The sequence below is a fragment of the Vitis vinifera genome, chromosome 10 (assembly GCF_030704535.1).
Source record: "Vitis vinifera cultivar Pinot Noir 40024 chromosome 10, ASM3070453v1".
NCBI lineage: Eukaryota > Viridiplantae > Streptophyta > Magnoliopsida > Vitales > Vitaceae > Vitis > Vitis vinifera.
Window position 1 is genome coordinate 5,554,845 of NC_081814.1, and position 27,192 is coordinate 5,582,036.

At 30.5% G+C, this 27,192-nt stretch overlaps 2 protein-coding genes across 3 annotated transcripts; both read right to left on the reverse strand.

Annotated features, from left to right (window-relative positions):
* Positions 1–338: 338 nt before the first annotated feature.
* On the reverse strand, positions 339–4,885 carry LOC100264943 ((E,E)-geranyllinalool synthase-like). Of its 2 annotated transcripts, none has more exons than XM_059739867.1 (12): positions 4,513–4,885; positions 3,941–4,133; positions 3,553–3,773; positions 3,330–3,453; positions 3,142–3,254; positions 2,828–3,057; positions 2,157–2,275; positions 1,975–2,073; positions 1,662–1,877; positions 1,421–1,550; positions 1,084–1,329; positions 339–981 (listed from the first exon to the last, which is right to left on the reverse strand). In XM_059739867.1, exons 1-12 carry the CDS (start codon positions 4,826–4,828, stop codon positions 490–492), a joined length of 2,499 nt encoding a protein of 832 aa, XP_059595850.1. In that variant the 5' UTR covers positions 4,829–4,885; the 3' UTR covers positions 339–489.
* A 15,884-nt stretch (positions 4,886–20,769) lies between these two features.
* Positions 20,770–25,997, reverse strand: LOC100255330 (P(E)-nerolidol/(E,E)-geranyl linalool synthase; the record flags this gene model as incomplete). Its single annotated transcript, NM_001281075.1, is given in 12 exon segments — positions 20,770–21,271; positions 21,459–21,704; positions 21,813–21,948; positions 22,035–22,256; positions 22,360–22,458; positions 22,544–22,659; positions 24,265–24,500; positions 24,591–24,706; positions 24,819–24,942; positions 25,060–25,280; positions 25,378–25,570; positions 25,681–25,997. Coding segments are annotated over 12 exon segments (2,527 nt in total), but the record flags the coding sequence as incomplete, so codon positions are not given.
* Positions 25,998–27,192: the final 1,195 nt, after the last annotated feature.

The following is a 27,192-nucleotide window of genomic DNA, read 5'->3' on the forward strand; positions in this document are numbered from 1 at the left end:
TCATTGTCGATGTTGACTCTAGCCATTTATGAATTTGACTTGAAGTTATCCTTGTCGGTATTGGTTTTGGACATTTCTTATTATACATCCACATTGGGATAACATTATAGTAAAGCCTATATATTATGATAAATCATCATTAATTGTCAAAAATTCAAATTTTTGAAAAAAGAAAATAATTGTTGAAAAAAAAAAGATATATTTTAGTACACATTTAATTTTATCTTTCAATAGGAATTTTTTACTATTTCATTTTCAATTTAATTTTAAATAGTCACAATTTAAAATATCTTTGTCTAGAAAGGAAATATTAGATTTAAGAAAACAATTTCATGATAAATGATAAAAAATAATAATTAAAAATTATAGCTAATTAGATGGATACAGCACATATCATCCACACATGCACAACATCATAAAACGTCTTGACATGATCCGTACCAGCTAAAGACATTCGAGCATGCAGCATACATTGGTTTATGAACAGATTCAAAAGAAACACAGTTTGAGTTTCAGGGAAATGGACATTTTCCCAGAGCCGTCTCTTATTTTGGGAGAAATCCAGTGCATGGTGAAACTGGGTTTTACCCGAGGTTTGTAGAGTTGATCAAAATGAGTGTTCATCGTTGAATTTCCCTTCTTTGGTCCAGCATGAGGTGGCAGAGGCTTCAATGGCTTTGAGGTTTGAACTTCCAAAGGAATATAAATTGCCTTATTGATGTCATGAACCAATTCAGTGTTGGAGTCGAATCGGTTTCCAGAGTTGAAAAACATCTGAAACACTTTGAAACATGATAGGTGGAGATGCTTGCATGGCTTGGGCAAATCATCCAAGCCATCCATTAAAGCATGTTCCAGTAACCCTTTCTTCTTCTCATCCATTATGTCTGTCATATAAGAAATTGAATCTTCGGTATCCGCCCCTGGGTTTTCTTTCGAATAGAGTGACACAAAGTTGAACTTCCCTTCCTCTTGCTCCTTCTGTCAGTATTAATCGTAGGTATTAGCTTCTCATAATAGTATTAAACCCAAGAATTAATTAACAATGAAATATCCATGACCAGGTTTTAATTAATTCATCACCTGGTGGCTTTGTATGTCATTCAACAGACGAGCTATAACCATGAGCAGTTTCGTAATGGTTTCATACTGAGAAGGCTTCAGTTTGCATTTTGGTAAGTTTGGATTCAAAAAACACGAAGCTGGAAGAACTAAGGTGTGCGTAGCAATGGAGATCATGCCAGTATCTAGGTATTCATGCATGGATGGAATATATCCAATTCTACTCCACTTGGTTTCCACCAGCCACGAAGCAAATGTTTCATACCACTTCATACAAAAACCACATGAATATTTCAGGATTAATTTAGTGGATAACATAGGGAAGAATTGACACAGTAATGCTGATTGGAATGCTCACGATATCTTGGAGATCATTGGTAATGTCACTTCCTTGTTGGTGGAGGTGTTTCTCTGTCATGTCCCTCACAAGATTGTCAAGGGCATCAAAGATGGTCTTGCTGTGGCTGCTCAAGCCTTTACCATTCCATCTGTCATACAAAAATTAGAGGAAGTAAGACGAGGACTACTTATACACTGGTGTACATGAAATTAAAGAAAAATTAATTAGGGAAATTTGTTTCTGTTATTAGTTCATATACCTGCCAACGGCCTCAGTGAGGCTTTCCAACTCATCCAGGGAACCTTTGGTATCAAAAAAGTCATCTGCAACTGTAACTAATATTGCGCTCTTTGCAACTATGGTTCGCACTGCGGAGTCATGAGGGAGGGAACTACTAGCGGCCACTGCAAAGTAACAATACGTGGTCTTCTCTCGACCAAATCCCATGTCAGTGAGGCCCCAGTCCTTACACCACCTGCAGTTTCACTGTGCTCAGATGCTATTGATGAATTTACATGCATACGCAGACATTTATGTCAACTATGAATTTATATCTTAAAATTAGGTAAGACCTTTTAAGCTCCTCCAGCTCACTCTTGAAAATTGCCTGACGCAATTCATAGTTCTTCACTGCTAGTTGCATTAGCCCTTCATCATGAAAACATGATAACCTGGTTTCATAGAATTTTTATAGGAGATGCTAATGAGACCTTTTACCGTGCTCAGTGGATTCAAACTTGGAACATCTTTATACCTGTAGAATGAGGCCTTCCCAGTCCATAAAGTATTGTTTTTATATTGTTGTTCAATCCACATCCTATGATCCAGATGATCCAACCGAGCGATCCAGGGAAGACTTAGCTCATGCTCAATCTATATGCATGCATGAAATAATGCAATCGTATCACTATAGATGATGATGGTATCAGCAATTGAATGATCCATTTTTGTATAGTTAAGCCTTTGAAAGAAAATGAATATATGTTTCTTGCAAAACAGAAATGGAAGAAAAAATAAACTATCATGAAAGTTTTCATGCTTAGTTTTTCCACAAAAATCTTCACTGTTACAATGCCTGCTGGTCCTGGGTACGGGCAAATGGCAAGAAAACTTTTCCATGTTACGAAGTCAAAGACTTCTGTTCCATGTGTCTTGGTTGATATTGGGGACAGAAATTGAACATTTATTTTCTTGGTCAAAATCTAACTTTGCCTGAAGTTGAATTTACTGTCCACTTTGGATAAGTGAAAAATTTGTACAAATATCATACAAATTCATCAAATTTTCCAAATTATTCGTCCAAAATTATCTATAAATCAGAAAAAAAAAAAAAAAAATCAACCACAAACAACAAAAAGAGTAGAGCAGAAGAATATATGTTCTAAGTTCCGCCAGTAGATATTGAAGAGATCAATCGAAAACTACCAGTGTATGAAAGTTGGGGAACATAGCGACATTATCACCTCTGATTCCCAGTGATAATGTTTTGTCAAGTAACTTCCTTGCAAATGATCTGGCCTCCTGAAGTTCATATTCCCCTGAAAAGGTAAGGTCAGTGGCCCTATAAACATTATACATTACACTTGAGAAGTATTCACAGTCCTCTTCCATATGTGTTAGAATGTCTTGATGATTTAAAAACCAACAAAAGCTCCCTGTAAAAGCAAAAACATTTATATAGTTAGTATAACTATCTTCCGTTTATGTGTGTGAATATGAGGATGGACCAAAATTCATACATGGAGAAACATGATATCCATGCATCCGCAGAAGTCGGAAAGCTAAAGCGTCCCTGTATATTTGAACTGGCACAAAACTCTGCTGCGGCAGCTGCTCTTGGCTCAGGTAATGGCTGAAATTTCGTACGACAAATTAAAAAGGGGCTATTTTCAAACACGAACTCAATGGTAATTAATTCGATCGGTACCTGAAAACATGTTCTAAAATATTTTCAATCTCTTTATCGAAACAATAGGCCAACCCAAGCTTCTGTAAATGGTCGACCATGCTAAGCTGTATAAGCTGTTCATCCATGGGATACATTGATGGAACTGCATCAAATAGTAAAGTTAAAAATCTAGTGTCTAAATGAATCCTGCATACTAATTATTTAGTTTGGTGGATATAAAGAGTTAGAGAACTTCTCTAACCTCCATGAGGAAATCTTTGAACAAGAGCTTGCAGGTAATTCATACACTTTCTGTTTCGGGTAGTAATGAATGCACAAACTGTGGCAGAGGGAGATTGGAACATGGAGCCGTCCTCACTCAAATGCTTCACTATGTCTTCTTCATCGATACCATACCACAAAGGCAAGGTTTCAAGGTATGATAGTAATGGGGGATAATGGTACTTATCAACGAGTTCTTCCCTGCAAATGCATGCACGTACGTGGGTTTGTTTTTTATGTACAAAATCAAGATTATTTACAGAGAGTGTCTGGTTGGAGAAGCGTTTCAGTCAAAATGATTGAAAACAAAAGACTAGTACTAATGCTTTAAAAATTAAACACCTATTTCTAAAAGCAAAAACGCATACCTTTCCAGAATCCGTTGTCTGTGGTGGAAAATATTTGTCAGAACTTCTTCCAATTCATCTGAGAAGACAATCTCTAAACCTGTTTTTTGGGCAAGTTCAATCATTGCAGGGAAAACGATGGCAAACCAACGAGGACAGCGGCCATGATTTTCTGCGAGAAGCTTCTCTGTGTTGGCATGAATGAAGGCCAACCCTGAAGTATGGAAAAAAGGTAATTACACTTCTATCAGTTGGAGTACAGAGCCTATATTCACTTAATAAGAGAAAATTTTTTTTTTAAAAAAAAGAACTAAAAAACATAAAAGAAAACTATATTAACTTGCCATAAAGTGAACAAAATGATGAGTAAGAAAGACACAATTATAGGACACCGCACGCCTTTTCCCAGACTTTGCCTCCTTTTGACCAATTATTACCTGGTATGTATAGAAACATATTTATATTTATTTCTGCAAGCCGCTTAAAGTAGCTTTAAGGCGCATTCATGCTACCTTCTACTGGTGGAATGACTATGACACAGTGAAAGATTCAAAAAGAAAAAGGTGGCAATGTATTAATAGCCATGGTAGTACCTCTCTCCAAATTTCCACTCCCAACACCCCAAGTTTTGAGTGCAAGCATGCAGGCAAGAGTTGCAGGAAGACAATCAATGGTGGGATTGCCATATCCATCCGACTCTCCCCAGAACCCACCTTCTCTCTGGTTATTCACAACCCAATTCAAGCATTCCCCGAACATGGGCCGTCCATCATTCCCACCTGGAACCATTGCTAGCCATGCAGTGTCATAAGCAGAAGGGGAAACAAAAGAGTAGAGATCAACAGATGAGAACATTTCATCCTTGATCTTCCTAACTAGAGCTTCAATTATGGAATGCGATGATTCCATTGAAAATTAAGAGATACAAAAACACAAGTTTCTTTTTCTAGCTACTAATGTGCGCAGGAGTGAAAGCATCGACCTTGAGCAAGCTACTTATACTGTTACATATTTTGTGGCTGATTCATTAATGGTGACATATACGGAAGCGCCGCAATTACTGTTCATACGGCGGCTTATTTATTCTGTGATCCAGGACATTCATGTACCGACTTGTTACATGTTGACGTGTTGACTTGAAACTCTCGCGATGCTTGGGCTTTTCCATTTTTCGACAAGACAAGTGGTTGAAAGACCTTGTGAAGCACGAACCTTACGTGTCCCTTTCTCCCATCCAATATTTTTAAATTATAAATGAATTTTCAATTATACGAAAGAAATAAAAATTTTTTATGCCTTAATTATTTTTCTTAATCTTTACTATCAAATTTGAAAACCGGAAAGTAGAAATATATTACCAAACATGATTTTCCAAATTATTTCCAAATTTTTAGTTAAAAAAAAAATTGAAAAATAAAAGTAGGCAAACATCCTATGAAACGTTATTAAATGTGAATGGTTTTTTGTTTAAAATATGTAAAAGAATTCAATAAATGCAGAAAATCCAAATTCACTAACGAAAACGAGATGAAAACAAAAAATTAAAATACTTTTTTTGTGGATTCTTTGAAAACCCAATGGAATAAAAATGGAATTTTAAATTATTTTAATAGAGTTTAAGATTGAGAAAAATAAAAAACTAATAAGTTGTTATTTTGGCTTAAAATAATAAATTAATTGTTTTGTAATCCTAAACCTGTTTTTTTATTAAATAATTTTTTAAAATATTCTTATAGAGGACATGAATTTCATAAAAAAAACTAAATTATTGGTTTTTATTTTCTTAAGAAGCATAATAAAGGCAAAAATATATATTTTTTTGAATCAATTTATTGTAAATTCAAACAAAAGATTTTTGTTTTTTTGAATTCATCATACAAATGATATTTTTTTTACCTTATAATTATTGTATAATTGTGGGTATTGATGGATTAATTGGTTGGAAAATGTAAATAAAATAAAAGTTTTTGGTAATAGACTATTTATGGAGTTTTACCATCATTATTGCCAATAGGATAAGCCGATTTAAAAAATGCAAACAAAAACCATCATTCTTACCAATATATATAGTAAGTTGGTCGTCATAAATAAAGAATAAAGATGATTTAAAAATTAATTTTCATTATTTACCAACGGATAACCTATGTTACTATTACCAATAAATCATTTGTTGAAGAAGATATTTTAATCTAAAGGGTACATATATTCTTTTGTAAATCTTCTTTCTTGATAACATATTTCTCCATGCAATACCTGCAATATGAAATCATTATTGATTTATTTAGGACAAAAAACAAAAAAAAAGATAGAAAAGATCATTACTAAACTAATACAAATTACACACTAACTTATTGCTAAAGAACAAAAACTTAATAATGTATAGATTAGCATTGGTTAAAAATTTCTAGAACACTTCTTAGATTACCAAACTTAGTTGAAGCGAATCTAGAGCATCTTCAATCAAAAAGAAAAAAAAAATATTAGCAAAAAGAAAAACTTAGAAAAATAAAGAATTAGTTAAAGTTCAAAAAAAAAGAATGAAATATTTATTTAAAAATATATGAAAATTTTAAAACAAATTAATATTTATTTTTTTATGAAGTAAAAATTATATTTCTTTTAGAAAAGGATATGATATTTTAAAAAATCATGAATTTTTCTCTAGAAAACTATCCTATGAAAAATAAAAATAAAAACCATAATTTTTATTTTATTTTATCAAATTATGGTTAAAAATTAACTATTAAAAAAATTAAAAGAATCATGATTTAAAATTTTTTATTTTATAAAAAAGATAAGAAAAAAAATATATAAATCAAATATATTATCAATATCATACAACAAAACATTACTTAAATGCTAAAAATATTTCAAAATACATTAATATTTCAAATAATTTCTTCCAAAACGGACAAAAAAAGTAGTGATGAAAATATTAAGAATATAGAAATATTAAAAATTTTATGATTAAAAAATATGTTTTGTTATAAATTGGTATTGGTTAACATTAAATGAAATTGAAAAAAAAAATCATCATTATATTATCTTGTCACTTGCTAGATCCTATTTATTATATAACTATTATAAAAAGAATTCATATTTATTACACAAAAAATTTTCAAAACAAATTATGTATATGGGTATTTTTGTCGGTTAGAATCCATTAGAGTAACAATACTATTTTGTTAAATAGTAATTTTCATTAAAAAAATTGTTTGTGATCATTTATTTTTTATGATAAATTATTCTTGTAACGAAATATATTGGTTGATTTGCAATGGTTTAAATCCATTGCAATAATATATTTTTGTTAACGAATATTTATTGTTACAATTATTGTTGATAAAAAAATTACATATAAGTGATGGGTAATTCAATTTGTGACAGAGTAGGTGTGTTAAAAATTTGTGATAGCTTAAATCCAACTTAAATGGGTTTGCAAAACTCAATTTTTTTTATTTATAAATTTTTATAGTATCTAGATATTCATGCATGGATGGAATATATCCGATTCTACTCAACTTGGTTTCCACCAGCCACGAAGCAAATGTTTCATACCACTTCACACAAAAACCACAAGCATATTTCAGGATTAATTTAGTGGATAACATAGGGAGAACTGACACAGTAATGCTGATTGGAAAGCTCACTATATCTTGGAGATCATTGGTAATGTCACTTCCTTGTTGGTGGTGAAGGGGAAACAAAAGACACAATTATGGAATGCGATGATTCCATTGAAAATTAAGAGATACAAAAACACAAGTATCTTTAGTAAGCTACTCATTATTGGTGACATGCAGGCGCCGGAATTTTGACTGTGTAGTGCGTACATACAACGGCTTATCCTGTGGTCCCTGATGTTTATGTTCTAAGCACGTCGACCGCATAACTTGGTTCCCACGTGGCGGCGGAGACTTTAAAATCTTGTGAATAGATGCGTGGACTTGGAATTCTGCATTCTCACTTCATTTGTCAGGGGAGCAATTGCCAGGGCTTTTCCTTTGTTGGATTAGACTAGTCAGGTGTTTCAAGAACCATGCGATGCACGAGCCTTGGGGTGTACCTTTTTCCATCCAACGTTTTTAATTCCAAAATATGGAGGTGGACTTGTAGACCCCAAAATTTATTATAATTTTAGTTTTACATTTAACTTTGAGCCCAATTTTATTTTATCCTTAGATTTTAAATTTTTATTATATATATTTTTTTGGCACACTCATCATTTAATAGTTTTTATCATTTTGTATATTATTTTATTATTATTACTTTTATTTTATTATTATTATTATATTCTATTTTATTTTTATTTCTCTCTCCTCTCTCTTCCTACTCCCTAACTAAACAAGAAAATATCGAAGGGTACTGATACGATTGGGAGGAATACCCAAAAACTGATATATCACATGGTCAAACGCGCTACTAGCCCTTGTTATATAGTACGCACTAAACATATATATAATTAAACTTATTATATAAAGAAAATATTAAAAGAATATTTTAAAGAGCAAATTAATTATAATTATTTTATAATTAAATGCAAAATTTTCTTTTAATTAATTACCAAAAATATAAAAATTATATAATTTTCTTTATAGTGTTTTTAATATCATTAATAATTAATTAAATATTAAAAATTGTACATATATCATAATTTATTTTATATTGTTTAATACAATTGAATTAAATGAGTCATAATTTTAATATTAATATATATTTTAAAATTAGACATATTATAATCAAATATCATAATATTAGATGTAATTTAATAATAAATGTAGACTTATAAAATTCATATTTTTATTGATTCATACGATATTATTATCAAATATGATAAATCATATTATAGATATATCAAATTATTTAATAAAACAACTTAAAAATATTATTATACTTCTAATTATATTTTTATGAAGTTTTTTTTTATATTTTTATAAATTTTGATCAATTTTAGGCTTATCGATATTTTTTTTCCAAAATATCCGTCGATATATCTCCTATATATCCGATATATCCGTAAAATTGAAGTACCGATATATTCATGATTATCGATATTTTCATCCTTGTCCCCAACCACCCCACTCACTCATTTTCTCTCCTCCCATACCCCTCACCATCGGCCATACCCCTACCTCTCCTATTTTTTTTTTCTTTCTTTCCCTCATTTCTTTTCCTTTCTTCTTCTTCCCAATTTTCTCTTCTTTTTTATTTTTTTTTGGGTTTTCCCCCAACTCTCACGACCAGTTCCCCGATTTTCCATCCCATTCTCTCCATTTTTTCTCTTCTCCTCTTACTCCATTTGGCCAGCTCCCATTTTTTTCCCCTTCCCTTTCCATACACTACCCCTTCCAACAACAACACCAACACCACTCCCACGCGGCCGACCGACCCCTCACTTCTTCTTCCCCATTTTTATTTTTTCTTTTCATCCCCCAACTCCCCTACACACACACGACCGACCCCATTCTCTCTTCCATTTTTTTTTCTTCTCTCTTCCTCACAGCCCTTCACACACTGCCACACTCACAGTCCTTTTTTAATTTTTCTTTTTAATTTTATTTTCTTCCTTCCCCAGCACCCATTCCTATCAGCACCTTTTCTGGCACCCCTTCATCTCCATTTTCTTCATCCCATTTTTATTTTTATTTATCTTCCTTTTATTTTGTTTCATTTGATTTTTGTTTTCCAAAAACCCGTCAACCCTTACTGTCGCCAGTAGGATCACCAGCCAGTCACCACCGGCGACCACTCCCGACCAACGACCTTTTCTCTCATTTTCCCATCACACACTTATTATTATTATTATTATTATTATTACAATTTTTGTTTTATTTGATTTTAATATTAATTCTTATATTTGAGCTTTGTTAATTAGTATGGAATTTATGCTAATTTGTTATTGGTAAATTAATATGAAATTTGGGATAATTTATTGTTGATGAATTAATTTAGAATTGATTAATTTGGGTTAGATTAATTGATAATTTATATGGTTATGCTCATTTTAATTATTTAATTTGAATATGATATAATATTGTGGTGTATTTTGGATGTGGATTTGTATATTAAATTGGGTTGATTTTGGTTGTGGATTTAGGTTTGCATATTAAATTTATTTTAATTTATTGTATTTGGGCTTGATTAATTGTGCTTGTATTTTGGTAATTAGTTAGGAAATCTTGCATTATGACTATTGATATTTGAGATATTTTTGTTGGGTTATATTTGTTAATTTGTACCCATTTTTAATTGCTGAAATTTATTAAACTAATTTGAAAATTGAATAATTATTTTGGACTCTACATATTTTTGGATATTTACATTTGCGCTATTTTTGTTTTTACATGGGTCCATTTTGCAATCTTGTTGACTGAGTGCGAATTTATGACACGTGGAGTTTGTTGTAAGTTTATTTGGGTACATATTTTATTTCTCACTTTTATTTAGTTTTATTTTTATTAGTTCTTGTAAATATTTGTTTGTATATATTTATTGAGTGTGTACAGAATTAAACATCGAACAAACTAGAAATTTTGTTTAAATGAGAGGAAGAATTCAGTACATGTGTTTTGATAAAACAGTAATTTTAAAATATTATTTTTAATAAAATAAAGTTTTTTTATTTATAAAAATTCAAAAAAATGCATTTAGAAAAAGCCAAAAGAATTGTTTTTAATAGAATTCGAAAAATTGTTTTTAATAACATTGTCCAAAAATTTCTTTGTTTAACAAAAATTGTCAAAAAATTGTTTTGTAAATAAAGTTGTCCCAAAAATTAATATTTAATAAAATTGTCCAAAAATATTTATTTTAAAATGAATTCTTTTTCCTTAATTAAAATGGGATTAAAAGTGTTTTTTAGAAATAGAGGATTTAAATCTTTGTTTTTCTTTTTAATTAATTTTTTTTTGCAAATAAAGTTATGTCGTTTTAAATAATTTGTAAAAATCATTTTTTTTAAATGAAAATGAATCAAAATACGTTTGTAAATAAAATTGTAAAAATTCATTATTTTCTAAAAAAAGCAAGTAAAATAATTTTTGTTGTCAAATTAAAATTTTGTAATAATTTTTTTTTTGATACAATAAGTACAAATAACTTTTTTTGAAAATTAAATACAAATGAAATTGAATCAAACCATTAATTGAAAATAAATTGAAACTTTTTCTTTGTAAATAAATAAATTAAAATCATTAATTCAAAATCATTCTTTATAAAATCCTTTGAAATTTCTTGAAAGCTATTTTTTAAATATTTTTTTAGCTCAATAAATCAATTTGCATAATTTCTCGTCATTTATTTTATATATTCTTGTAATTAGATTTCATCATTATTTTTGTATATATTAATTTTCACCATGACTTGTACATTGATTATTTTTCTTGGTATCTATAATTAATTAATTAATTGTCACAATTTCCTCAATTCATTTAGTAGATGCCGTATGTATACGGGCTTAGAGGAGTGTTACAATTTATCACTGTACCTTCCTAATAAGTAACCTGACCCTTGGACCCAGACTCGATTTTTCATAGACCTGTTTTTTTTTCTTTACAAGTCATACTTAGGGTTTTTATTTTTTATTTTGTTTTTCCCTTAAAAAATAAAACAAAAATAAGTGGTGGTTTCAAGTTTTTTTAAAAAATCAAATTTTCTCCAAATAAATAAAAAAACTAGTTTCGCCATCGAGTGGGAATGCATCGAGCAAAATACGGGTCCGCAGGACTACTTCTAAAAAAACTAATTCATGATATTTTATAATTTTGTTCTTCTTTTAAAAATGAAAAATATTAATCATCAAACAAGAAGTAGAAACTTCTTGTATGATATTTTAATGATTTATAGGTTGTACATATGTTTCTATAATATTTCAATGTTGATATGTGAACGTTAATATTATTGGTTTGTAAGAGAAAATAAAATGAGAGTGAGTTAGTTGCATATATATATAATTTCTCATTTTTTATACTTATTTTTTCTAAATATTTTATACCTTTATTTTTTTCTTTATTTTAAAACAGAAAAGCAAATACTATATATATATATATATATATATATATATATATATATATATATATATATATATATTACCAAACCTGATTTTCAAAAAATTTAATTAAAAGACAAAAATTGAAAAATAAAAGTGTAAGCAAAATTTCCCTAAACTTTAGAGTAAAATTTTTATGGAATATTTTTTATGTGTAAAAGAATACAATTAATACAAAATTTTAATTTCACCAATAAAAAGGACATGAAACATAAGAACACAAAATAAAAATACTTTTTGGTGGATTCTTTGAAAAAACCAATAGATAAAAAATGGAATTTTAAGGTATTTTAATAGAGTACAAATTTGATTAAAGAAAAAAGAAAAAAGAAGCTAATGAATTATTATGTTTGGCCTAAAATAATGAATTAGTAGTTTTTTAATTATAAAATATTTTTTTATTAATTAATTTTTAAATATATTCTTAAAGAGAACTTGAATTTCATAAAATAACTAAACGTATGTTTGATTTTTAGAAAATAAAAGAGAAGAAACTTTCATATAAAACGTGATCAATCTTATCTTTAATAATTACTTTAATTTTTTTAATATTTTCTAAAAGCCATTATCGTTTGAAGTCTCAAACAAATTATTAAATTTTATTAGGGGATTACAATTATTTTATATATTTTTAAAAGAAAAATAAGAAGTATATTGAAATGACACGTAAATTATTAATCTCTTAAGAAACCTAATATAGGCAAAAATAATTTTTTGAATCAATTTAATTTGAAATAAAAGAATTTTTAAAATTTTATATAATTTGTTGTGAAAATATTATTTCTTTTTAATCTATAATTCTAATCTACAAATCTTATAACACGTGTCATAAGAAGGTCTATGCAAGATTGGACATGAAGCTATTATTTGGTCATAGAATGCTTAAGAAAAAAATTGTAATTGCTCTAATAAAATTCTAACATGGAGGAGAAAAAACCTCTTGGAATGGTAGTTTTTTTTTTTTTTTTTTTCCTGTCTAAGTGGCGTGCATGGTAGGGTTTTTTAATTTTAATTTTTTTTGAAAACAAAGAATAATAACGGGAACATATAACAAGTTTGATGGAATATTTTCTAAAAAAATAATTTTTTTATTAACTGATTCAAAAGGCAATGACCTCAAAGGACGATAAGGGTGAGCCGCAAATCTAATATGATATGAGACTAAAGACAAAGTTATTGATTGGTCGTGGCATACCATGAGATAGCCTTTTGAGTTTTTGTTATAATTTCCTTTTATTTTGTTTTCAAAATTATGAAAATGGAGCAATTGAATTTTCTAAAGCATGAAACATGTGGACGTAGACCTAACGGATGGAGGCCTACATTCAATATCTAAAAGTTGATCTCATATCTTCCAAACCCACGTGTGGACCAGACAAGCACACAAAACATCCATTTCGTACATTAATTACCACGTAATATCTTCAAAACCTTACCCATCAACAAGATAAGGATATTATGTAAGCTGGTTGAAGATATTTTGTTTGACAAGATTTTATTTGAAGGGGAAGTTATGAAAAGGATGATGCTCATACACTTGTGTGTTATGTTATATGACAATAAATATAAAAAGACATCTCTAACATGGTTACTTTTATTATTAAATTTTGGTACGATAAAAATGCATTACATTTACAATATAAAGAGACTCATTGCAATACATTATAATATGACTTAATTTATAATGTTTTAAATATTTGTACGAAGTTGCCAATTATGGGTTATTTTGTTATATTCCCAATTGTGCTTTATGTTATAAGTCAACATTAGATGCTAATCAAAGTATCACTTTGAATTCACAAGATATGTAGGTTTTTTTTAAAGAAACAATCGATTATTTTGTCAAAAAGAATGGATTGATAATAACCTAAAAATGTTTTTTTTTTTTTTTTTTTTTGTAATTTTTAGGAAAAAAATGACAAATACAAGGTAAAGCATTTGACACAACTCATAATATTCGATGATAATGAAGTTCAGAATGCCATTTATTAGTACATGGAGAACACACAAAGTCCATGATGCTTTATCGAGGGTTCATTGGGATTGTTTGAAGATGAACAATGTTGGAACAATTTGCATATTAATGCATTTGTTGTATGCCTCATTACTTAAATATTGTTGGAAGTTTCAATTACTTATGAGAATTTAGGTTGCTTCATATTGATGCCAATTTACTGGCCACTATTATTGTATTATATGTTTAATGACTTTTTATAAGGAATTACAACATAACCAAATGGTTGTTTGAAAGAAAAAATTGAATAGTTTGAAATTTGGTCATAGCGTGATGCATTATACTGGTAGTATTTTTACAGTGTAATATTAATAGATTTATATCATAATTATAATCTAATAGACCAAAAACCTTTACAACATTTTTTCATTAACAATATACAACAAACAGGTAGAGGTAAACATAAAACTTCAATACTTAGATTTTCAACTACATATTTATAGTGTATTACATTAATTCAATTTTATTAAAATAATTAAGATTGAACATTTCATCAACTTGATACACTTTTCTTTGAATAAGTTCTTGTGTTTCTCCGTAATTGCTACTATCCCCAAATCCTTGAAGAGATGCCCTTATAAAAAAAAATGACAATTATCTTTAGTATCAGCATATTGATAACAAAATATATATATATATATATATATATATATATATATATATATATATATATATAATCTATTCGAATTGTACAACAAAAATATAACATGTTTGAATTGTTCTTTGACTCTAAAATCCTAACAGTTGCTCTTTGCATCAATGTAAATTTATACATAGAATTATCATATGCTAAATATGCACCGCTTCTTCCATTACTTCCACTATTCCTAAATGATACACTTAGAGATGCCATGATATCTATATTATACCTCATGAATCCAAGATCATACAAACATCTTCCATCTACACAACCAAAAAGATTAAATAAAAAAAAGTTGTTAATGATGTAAAACAATTCAAAAATTTTTATATTAGGTATTGTTATAGGGTATTGTAACATTAGTACATTTATGTTGTAAATGTAGTACATTTATGTTGTAAATGTAGTACATTTATGTCATTCTTATAATTTAAAACATAAGTAATAGTTTTAGAGATGTCTTTTATACCTCATGAGTTTCCATCAATATAATATCGGTGTACTAGCATTAGCTACTCAATGAAATGGAAACTATGGAAATAAGTAACAAAAAAACATCAAAGTCAAGCAAAAAACATGTTATACGTACAAATGAAAAAAATCCAAATATGAAAAGAAATAATTATAGAATTCTTTAATTATTTTATTATAAAAAACTAATACATTTTCCTTGAATTAATTTTCTTCTTTTAAAAAATAAGATTGTTATAGAGAACCTAACGAAAAGGGATTTCCGATTTCTGAAATAAAAATCAAATCCAAGATCAATATCTGTATCTTCCATCTATGCAACAAAAAAAATTAAATGATAAAAATTGACCCTTTCTTCCCATCATTTCCAAGACTTGTTAGAATGGATGACCTTTTTAGGTCATTATCACCACCAACTCACCTTATTTGGTAATTCCCCTTATAAGTTTTTGTCAAGTCCTCAAGTAATGATCGAAAAAATTAACCATTTCAAAATCCCCATTCTACCATTTTTTTGTCTTTTCCTCTTATTCCTCTTATCCCAATAAATACTTTTTTAGGGGTTAGTGTTTCTGACTTTTTAGTCATCATCTACTACCCAAAGAGAAAGTAGAGAGCTTTAGCCTCTACTCTCCCAAACACTTCATCGTTTGAGTTCAAGGATAAAGGTAAAGTCATTGGATGAAAGATTATGGGTCTACGAAACTTCCAATTACTACGATTTGATTCTTCACCTCATACATTGGATTTAGGAAAGTCTAAATCTTCAGTAAAGTTTTCTAAAGCTTTTTAATCTAAATCTTATTTGTTAAAAAGTTTGTCTTTTGCTTCTGTTGCATAAGATCTAGAGGCTTAGGAAGATTTTCATATTCTTAACATGATCTTAGAATAAGGAACAGAGAGATCCAAAATGCCCTATTATAAGATCCTTTCCTATCATCCCTTAAAGAATTCTCCATTGAAGGGATCAATCTTGCATATGTCAAGATAGGTGTGAACTAAAGAAGTCTCCATTAAAAGATTTACTCTAAGATTGCTAGTTAAAAATCTAATAATTTAATCTTAAACAACTTAACTAAGCCTAAAATTAAACAAACAAGAAAAAAAAAAAAAAAACTAGAATATGATATTTATCGAATTAAGGTTCAAGGAGTGATGAAACATTGTCCTTAAAGTAGATCTACCCTCCTCAAAGATGAACCTTGGTACAAAATGGAATTGGAATCCTATCTCCAAGATACAACAGTTAAGAACCTTACCTTAGGTGCACTCCGTTCATGAGGTAAGAGTACAACTTGAGATTTTGAAATTGTTTAGAAAGGAAAAGAATGCACAAGACTTGAAATGAGTGTTACTATAGTAGGCTTAAATGCAACTGATGTATGGTTACAACAGGCATGGATAATAGTGGTTGTAGTAGGGTTAATTTGAGGAATATCCGTAGAACTTAAAAGATGACTACAAAAGATGGAGTTTGGTTTGGGTGTGATTGCATAGCTTGGTGAATGGGTACAATAGATCAATCTTAGTGTATGGTAGCAACAAATCAATCTTGATGTATGACAACAGTAGATCGATCAATAGATGGAAATGATTGTTGTTGTTGGTGTGTAATAGTAGGGATGTAAGGAGGAGTATGTTGGTGTTGAGCCAACTGGATTCAGGTCCATCCAGCTTTACTAGAGTCAGATGAATTTCTTCCCTACATAGAAGGATGTCCGGACGGGTGGTCCGGGCACGCCTCTCCGAAACTTAAGTTAGATGAGAATAGCTTTAACTATTTTTGTGGGAGATAATAAGCGTGTGTGTGTACCTTGTCCGTGCTTCTTGAGGGGTTTATATAGAGCTAATGACACCGTCATTATCTTTCTTGTAATGATGATTGCCCGACGGAAATCAAGCCTTGATAGGACAATCAACGCCGTTATTGCGACGCAGACTGGGCAATCACATCAAGTAAGGACGACTGACTGGTGTCATTTGCTGACTATCTATTTAGCTTGTCAATATCTGAGATTGTGTGTAATAATTAGTTGACATTGACTTTTGGGTGTAAATGATGTCTAATCTAACGCTCAAATGTTAGGCGTCTATGCCGACGCTTAGACATTAGGCATGGTTGACCACGCATACCAGAAATCCTGAGGACTTGATTGGATTGATTTGCTTGTCTGACAGGTCCAACCGACTTGGTTTGTCCATTATGTCTGGCATTATGGAAGAAGGAAAACTTTTCACTTCTGGTGTCAAACAAAGCTTGTCTTGGTTCAAACGGAGCGATCCTAGATGGGTTGTATATCTGCCTTGGTCAGCCAAAGGGTCTTGAGTCTGGGAAGGACACGTGGAAGGAAGCCTCCCACAGAGTAGATAAGGATGGTATATCATCTCAAAAGTGTATGAATCAGAGAGACTCATAGGGATGTAGACTTTTATAGGTAGAGTTCCAATGGGCCTTTAAAAGTTGAATGTGCAAACCATGTTCTAGAAGATTCATTCCAACACAAGGAACCTATTCTATTCCACGGAATGCTCCACTCTCAAGTCTAGCTAAGACTCTAACATTCTATAAGACTCCAATAGTGAAACACCTAGTCAAAGATTAGAGTAAAAAAATTAAATAAAAAATAAAAATTTAACTTTAAATTTCTAAAAGGTCATTGGAATCGTGCACATACATAGGGGATTGACAATGTGCATTAAGGTTTTCCATATTAGATCACTTGAAATACCACTGGAATGAGCTTAGGTTCCCTTAACACATTAGACTAGTTTCCACTTTCCTCTCCATAAGCCCATTAGACTAAGGTTCCAATTGATCCTTTTTCCAACATGGGATTGACACCATTTTCTTTTTCACACAAAAACACACACTCAGACATTTTTCCAACATCCTATGAGTAACACGAAGAAGTAAGGTCATTAGGATATATGAATAGAGACTAAGAACTGGAGAAAACAAATACAAGCCTAAAGAAATGAATATATAGTGAAAGTGATCAAGGACAATAGTATTAGAACAGTCCTACAGAGTTAGATCTAAAAAAGGCTAGAGCACAAACACTCTAAAAGACATGCATCCAAGAGATATTAGAAGGAATATAGAAAAACGAAGAGCATTGGAATGACTTGAAAAAAGAAAAAACGTGAAACAATATTTAAAGAGGCATTCGTGTGGGTACTAGATGGAACGCTTGAACCAGCACATTGAACGCTTGAGTACTCAAGCACCGAATGGGCATTGGATTTCATTTATGGGCACTCAAGCATTATTTGCTTCTTTGAACATCCATTTTATGCGCTAAGCGATGAAAGACTCATTGCGCCCTCGTAACAAAAATTTGATCTTAAAATGTACACCTAGAAATCCAATAACATTAACTTCAAACATACAAATAACTGATGATGTCATCACGTTTTCTTGAACTCATTATTATAATAATAAAAAGCCAAGAATAACCTAAATAGGCTGGATATAATCATGTAAATTCTTTTGTAAGATCATATAAAAATCAAATTAATTTCAATAGCAGATAATAGTACAATTCTCGAATTGAAAAAATAAAGTACTTATAAAGTCAAAAGAAATTTATAGTCACCTAAAAGAACAACACGAAGCTTCCACTAGATCATGCTAGACAAATACATTATTATTCACACTCATTTAATTTGAATTCAATTTAGTTAGATTTCTATTAATGTAACAAATGTTAATAGTTAAGCATAATAGTTTTTTTTTGTCACTTCCCTATATATTATGTAACGACTCCCTCTCAACTGTATAAATATTGTCTGCTTTGGATCTAATGGACCTTAATTTTAAAATGCGTCTAGCACAATCGTTATCACATTTTATCTGATATGGGATATCACAATTACACATTCCCATACAAACATAACATTTTTGTTGTATCCCATCAGATTGTAGGGCTAAACGATCAAACACTCCTCACAGGGTCAAATAAACATTTACTTTGGGGTTGAGATCAACTCTAAGACCATTCTATAATGACTTGCCTCTAATCGTATATTCGCTTTAGACCCAATTAACTCTCACGACTTTAAAATATGTTTACAAGGTTAAGAGGAATCATACTTATATAATTTCAAGAAATTTTTCCCCTATCCGATATGAGACATCACAATCACCTTCTTATGTAAATATAACATCCTCATTATATCCTACAAGATTGTGTGATTAAACAAACAAACATCACTGGCTAAACAAACTCTCACATTAAGGTTGGAGATTGACTTTGATACTATTCTATAATGACTCATGTAGATACTAAACAAACCATGTAGATATTATCCATTTTTTTGTTCAATAAATCCTCATGATTTTAAAACGTATTTACAAGATTAAGAAGAGTTTATACTTATATAGTCCCAATAAATTTTTCCCTCATTCGATATGAAACATCACCCATTATTTATTTCATTTTGCTTGAGATGTGGAGACTCTTCAATCTTGATAGTTGAAAATTGAAAGAAAACATATTTTGCGTAGAGGAAATTTTCCCCTAAATGGCTTTTATTTTTGGATTAAAAATATGGGTATTGATATTACCAAAGGTAGTGCTTTTCATTTCAAGAACATAAATTGCTTATGAAAAGAATCAAACAAACACTTCCATAAGACAAATTATTCAATGTGATGTTTATGTACAATCTGAAATGCAACCTCAACACATTAGTCAAACTTAAGAAGACCTCTTAAACTTTTGATTGTTAAAATTTAACATCATAAATTGTCATATACAAACACTTTGACACTACTTTCTAGTAGCAAAATAAAATTATTCTGGATATAAATGATAGAAGAGGAAATATTTCAACAAATTATAATATGTTTGATTGTGATTTTTTTATTAGATAAACAAACTTCAAATTAAGTAAAAATTAATGCATTAGATTCATTAAAGAGTGATATATAACTTTTAAAAATGATTTGAAACTCAAATAGTAACCCAATTAATACCTTAAATTTATGGATAAAATTAGTTCATAATGACTCTATAATTACTTTTCTAAATATAATTATATTTTCATAAATTTTCTCACTAAAAAAATAAACTTCAAATCAAACAATATTTTGTCCACACAATATGCTTTTCTTTATTTTTGAACAAAAAATTTCAATCATTCACAAGAAAGAATACAATTAATGAAATTTTACATTCAAACAAATCTTCCTTTATATGCATGATCCAAGTTAGATCCATTAATTAAGTTTGAATTACCTCTCTCCATATTAATAGTACCCACTATTATTGCAAACTGTATATTATTTTCTATGGATAGAGCGAAAAATGTTACCTTAAATTTTTTCCCTCTCCAAGTCCTTAGGTTTAATCTTTCCTTAATTTCCACAAAGCCAGAATCATCAAAACAACCTCATTTGGTTTTCTCCGTTTAGTGCAAGCTTGATGTGTCTCCAACGAACCGACATTATTTTGGTAGTTTAAAATTAAATTACAGTACTTTAAATTCAACATACATAAGATCTACATGTGGCAGTATCACAGCGTGATACATACAACGGCTAGTATTTTGTGTACTTCCACGCTAACTAGCTACTTACATAACCCACTATCACATGCCTAAACCTCTGTTTCACGGGCCTACCTAGCCAGTTATTACATGCCATTATCATAATATTTGATCAATATATGAAGGGATTCAAATAAAGCATGTCTTGAATTTTAGGGGCATGAACATTTTTCCATATGCAACTCTTGGCATAGGCAAAGGAATGGAATGTGCAGTGAAACTTCTGATGGTTTGATTCTTGAAAGTTGGACCCAAAATAGCATTGACCTTTGGAAATCCCTTCTTTCGTTCTGAGGGAAGAGGTAGAGGCTTTATAGATGGCTTTGAGGTCTGAAATTCCAAAGGAATGTATATGGCTTGTTTGATGTCTTCAAGCATTTCGCTGGTGTTGGAGTCGAATTCATTGCCAGAGTTGAAGAACATCTGAAATACTTTCATACATGATAGGTGAATATGTTTGCATGACTTGGGTAAATCACTTAAGCCATCTGAAAGAACATGTTCAAGTAGCTCTTTCTTCTTCTCATCCAGTATTCCTCTCACGTAAGAAATTGAATCTTCAATATCTGTTTCTGGGTTTTCTTTCTTGTGAAGCAGCACAAGGTTCGTCTTCCCATCCACTTGCTCCTTCTGTACATACCACACAACACCATTAAAGCATTTTAGAATATATACCTCTATATTTTGAAGCATCGAGGTTTCAAACCTGCTGTTATCCCTAAAAGCTTATACTACTTTTGGTAACATGTATCTAGTGTTAACTTGATATGCATGGTTGTCAACAAAAATATTCATGAAAAGGATACTGACAACAGACCTGGTAGCTTTGTATGTCATTCAACAGACGAGTTATGACCATTAGCAATTTTGTGACAGGTTCGTACTGAGTAGGTGTAAGTTTGTAAATTGGTAAGCTGGGGTTCAAGAAACATGAACCTTGCAGAGCCACAGTATGTGCTGCAATGGATATCATGCCAGTCCGAAGGTATTCTTCAGTAGATGGTATGTACCCGCTTTTGCTCCACTTAGCTTCCGTCAGCCATGAAGAAAACGCTTCATACCACTTCAAACCAAAAGGAGGAAAAACATTGGCATTATTTCACTCTACAATAAAACATTATATAGGCAAGGTCTAATACAACAGAACACAAACATATACTGTTAATCTTACCATATCATGAAGAATTTTGGCTATGTCACATTCCCCTCCCTGTTGATGGATGTATTTGCCAGCAATGTCATTGACAAGATTATCAAGGGCCTTAAAGATAACCTCGCTGTGGCCGGTCAAGCCACGGCCATCCCATCTGTCATTCAAAAGTAAGAGACATGAGCATGATATAAGAGGTGAATTAGGATGCTAAAACAAGAAATCAATTAAATAATTCACTACCTTCGGACTGCCTCAGTTAGGCTTTCCAACTCATCCAGAGAACCTTGCATATCGAAAAAATCATCTGCAACAGTGATTAGTATTGCGACCTTTGCAACTACTAACCGTACTTCCGAATGGTGAGGCAGCTGTGAACTGCTGGCAGCAGCAGAAGCAAAGTAACAGTATGTAGTTTTTTCCCTACCAAATCCCATATTGCTGAGACCCAAGTCCTTGGACCACCTAATAATTCCGTGAGATGGAGATTATTCACATCAGTAATGTTATCTTCCCCTAAGAAATAGAGCTATTTAAAACTGTATAACCAATATATAAATCCACATACCTACTTACTTCCACCAACTCCTTATTGTAGATTGACTGCCGAAACTTGTAGTTTTCCGTTGCAAGTCGGATTAGATCATCCTCATGAAGACAAGATAACCTGGTTTTTAAGGTGTTGGCCATTGATATTAGTTAAAGGATTCCCCCACATTGAGCTACGTACCTAGCACGGAATATAAGGGTACCTGTAGAAGGAGGCTTTTCCCATCCATAGAGTGTCGATTTCATTTACTTCAATCCACTTCCTGTGATCCAGATAATCCAGCCGGGCAGTCCATGGAAGACTCAGCTCTTGCTCAATCTATGCCAAATACAGGTCTCATGAGAGTGTTAAGCTCATTTAAATCATCCAGTTTTGGGGGAAAAAAACTGTGGTTCTATCTGGCAACCTTTCTGAATAGACTTCTCAAAAGTCAATTTTTTTTCTTAACAAATACTTTATTAAAAAGTTATAAAATACCAAAAATTCAAACATTGACTAGAGCTGTATAAATGATCACATGACTAAGGGGCTCCTAGGAGTGATTCTCGTGTTTCAAGACTATAGCGCTTGCGGCATTTATAGCAGTCCCATCAGATATACTTTTATGGAAAGTTGACCAACATGATTTTCAGTCGTCTCTTCTATCCAGAATTAGTATAAAAATTACTTGAAGATATTCTCTAAATGTAGCTTTCAAGAATTTTACCAAACATGACTTTATTGTCGTAAGCAAAACACTTATGAAGGATCATGTGGCGGCCTGCAAGAATCACGTTATGATCCTACTAATGAATTCATTATTTATTAGTAAGGGAACTGTGTAAAAAATATCGGTCAGCAAGGAGTCAATTATATTTTCCTAGAAGAGTATTAGTTAGTTGTTTGGATTTTGAAAATTTTTTGGGAAAGTAGGAGCCGAGAAAATAAAGATGAAAAATAAATAAACAAAAAAGTTAAGAAAAATGAAAATAAATTAAAACTTGATAGATTCAATAATAATAATTTTATTTTTTATTTTTTTCTTATAAAGAATTTTAATATATACATAAATGTTTTTTAAATAATTTCTATTATGTTTGATTTTTTTATGGTAAATCCAATTAGAAATTTTTATTTATTTCTACTTTGTATATTTTCCTTGAAGCTTTCCATAATTCAAACACTGCCTTAGGCTTGGTTTGGATTTTTGAAGGTTAGGGGAAAGGCAAGTGGAAAAGAAAATAAAAAAAAAAGAAATGAGAAGCAAAAAAAATTGATTGAAAAAACTACTTTAAAAGTTCAATAAACATTTTTTACATTCTTCTTCATCTTTGTTCTCTTATTTTATAGATGGGGAATTTGAAAATATTTGAATTTGTATATACCTTAATTCAGGGGCCTAAAGTAATTTTCATGAATACAAGAGAGGAGGGAACATGTCCCAAGGAATGACATAGACCTTCCTTTTGTCTTAAATCATTTTTTCCCTCGAGAAAGCCTTTGTATATTAGTTTTAATAGAAATAATATTGTCTTTATGAGAAATGTTTTTCCAAAACAAATTTTAAAAAATAGTTTTTGAACATAGTTTTTTTAAATTGTTCTTTAATATTTTGTAAAACAAAAGTATTATGGAACTTAAAAAATTTTAACCTATTTTTAATATTTTTATATGCATTTTAAAAATAATTTTTATATTTAATGTAATATTTTTAATCTTTTTACATATTTGTATAATTATTTTTGAAAACGATTCTCACAAAAAAAAAAATGAAAATAATTAAAAATAACTAAAAAATATATATTTTAAATCTCTGTTTTTTATTTTTAAGAACAAAAACCAAACAATAATTTTTAAACCGTCAAATTCGTATTTTCCTATTTTTTTATTATGAAAAACAAAAAACTATTCTTAAAAATAGTTATTAAACAAGCTCTAAATTACCATTCTCCGGAAATGAGGGAAGACAACAAGATTGTCATTGTCATGTATATGCCTCAATGATATGCTTTTCTCCAGTAAATTCCTGGAAAAAGATCTTGCCTCCTCAAGCTCATATTCTCCTGAAAACATAAGATCAGTAGCTCTGTAAACATTTAACAGTACACTTGACAAGTGTTCGCTGTTGTTTTTAATATGATCTTTAATGTCTTCATGATGAAGAAACCATCAAAAACTCCCTGCATATATTAACACTACTTTTATCAGTAAACTTGTATATATTTAATCTATTACAATAAGATTGAAAAATGAGAAGTCAAGATTCATACACGGAGATACACTATGACCATGCATCCTCAGGAGGCGAAATGCCAAAGAATCCTTGTATAGCTGAGCTGGTACAAAATTAATTTGTCTGGCTCCACGTTCTCGATTCATGTAACTCCTGAATTTCCCAGTAAAAATTTTGAAAAAAGGCTTGTGAAATTTGTCCATGAAACAAACAGTACTAGTCACTAATAGCAACTTTATGATTGATCTCTTTTATAAGTTGTTACCTGTGAACCACTGATAATATTTCGTCAATCTCCTCAACGAATTGCTGGGCCAACCCCAATCTTTGTAATTGATTGACCATGGAAAGCTTTACAAGCTCTTCATCCATGGGATATATTGGTGGAACTGCAATGAAAACGAAGTCAACCTCTAGTCAACCTCTCATAGATAAAAATTCAGGTTAATATGGATGGAGTACTACAGGTGAGTGTGTGCAAACGGAAGTACTGTTCGATCTCTAACCTCCAGCAGGGCATCTTTGAAGAAGAGATTGGAGGTAGGCCACACACTCTTCCTTTCCTGAAACCATAAATGCACGAGCAGTGGCAGAAGGTGATTGGAAAATTGAGCCATCATCGCTCAAGTGCTTGACTATGTCTTCACGACTAATATCATACCAGGAAGGCAAGGCTTCCAGATATGATATTAATGGAGGATAATGGTATTTGTCCACCAGTTCTTCCCTGAAAAGCAAGCATATGTTATTGAAAATATTGACGAGTATCAAGGCAGTAGTCGTATCATTCAAACGTAAACCATAAGAAAAGAAATTAAGTATACGTGTTGAGAATTTGCAGCCTCTGGTTGAATATTTTTGCCACCGTTGCTTTTAATCCGTCTGAGAGGATTATCTCTAGGCCAACTGAACCTGCAAGCTCAACCATTGCAGGGAAAACAATGGCAAACCACCGAGGACAGGGATTGTACTTTTCTTCAAGAAGCTTCTCTGCATTCGCATGAATAAATGCCATTCCTGAAAAGTGAAAGAAGGGTCCAATTTCAGATAATAATTCACTTGAAGATTTTGAAGAAAACCATAGCAATTTCCATAAGAAAAATGCAGATGGAACAGGCAATGACTACCTTTGTCTATACTTTTGGCCCCCACATTCCACCTTTTGAGTGCAACCATGCAGGCAAGTGTTGCAGGAAGACAATCAATGGTGGGCACGCCGTAGCCATCAAACTCTCCCCAAAACCCTTCTTCTCTCTGGCTGTTGAGCACCCAATCCAAGCACTCCGCAAACATTGGACGATCAGGCTGGTGGGGGTCTGGAATCATGGCTAACCATGCAGTGTCATAGGCAGAAGGAGAAATAAACGAATAGAGATCTGTGTTTGAGAACATCTTTTGTTTGATTTTTTGGACTAGAGCATGAATTGAGGACTGGGACAGTTCCGTTAAAGCCATTGGCTTGATTTCAGAATACAGCAAATGTGTTGCACGTTGTAGCATTGAGAACCATAGATGCTGGTTATTTATAGAAATTTACGTATCACTGTATCTCTACTTAAAGTTATAGAGAAATTTACCTATCAATGAAAGAAAAAAAAAAAGCCTTGAATCTGGTCTCATCGTGAATATGTGATTAACGTGCAGAATAAGACAAGATGTACAGGATCTCTGTGGAATCCTTCTCCACAGGTTGGCAGCCCGGCCCCCTCAAGAATTTGGAGTCCAATTAAGAGTTTACACGTGTAATGCACTTCTTCCTAGTTCCTACATGCGCATTCACTTAAAATGGTAGTCTCCGTCTACCTTGGAGGAAATGGTGGCATGGGATCATGGATTGAAATTTTTGGATATTTCATCGAAATTGATATTAGAAAAATATATTGGATATTAGTAGATACGAAATCAGTCACCGATATTCGAAGAAAATTTTGAAAAAAAATTTGCCAACGATTTTTTTGGGGCCTTTTCAAAAAACGCTAATTTTTATTTTTTTAATATTTATCTTTTTTTTTTTTTTTGTTTTTTACTTATTTATTTATAATTTACCTTTTGTTTTAAATTTTTATTACTATTTTATTTTATATTATCTTTTTATTTTTAACTATTTTTCATATTTATCTCATTAATCCTATTTTTAAAAATTACTATCACTTCACTTTTAAATTATTTTTATATTTATTATTTTTAATTTTATGTAATTAAAGGTTTTTATTTTAAATTATTAAAAATATAATTTTATTCAATAATTGCTAAAATATATATAAAAAAATGAAGTTATAATATTTTATAAATTAAAATTAATTTGACAACGTAAATTATTCATATAATTTTTAATAATTTTAATTATTTAAATAATTTAATATTAATAGCAAAAAGTTGTCACCATAAATTTATAAAAAATAAAAATAAAAATTAAATCTCAAATAAAATATTTTATATAAATTGATTTAAGTTTTTGTTTAAAATGTAATAAAATACGTTTAATAAAAATAGTTTTAAAAGTTTAAAATAAATGAATATAAATATATTAAAATAATTTAAGCTATTTTTTTTTAAAGAAAATTAATAAATATTATCCTTAATCATATTAATTATACTTATAAATAACTTTAATATGTTTGTTTTTACTTATTTTATAA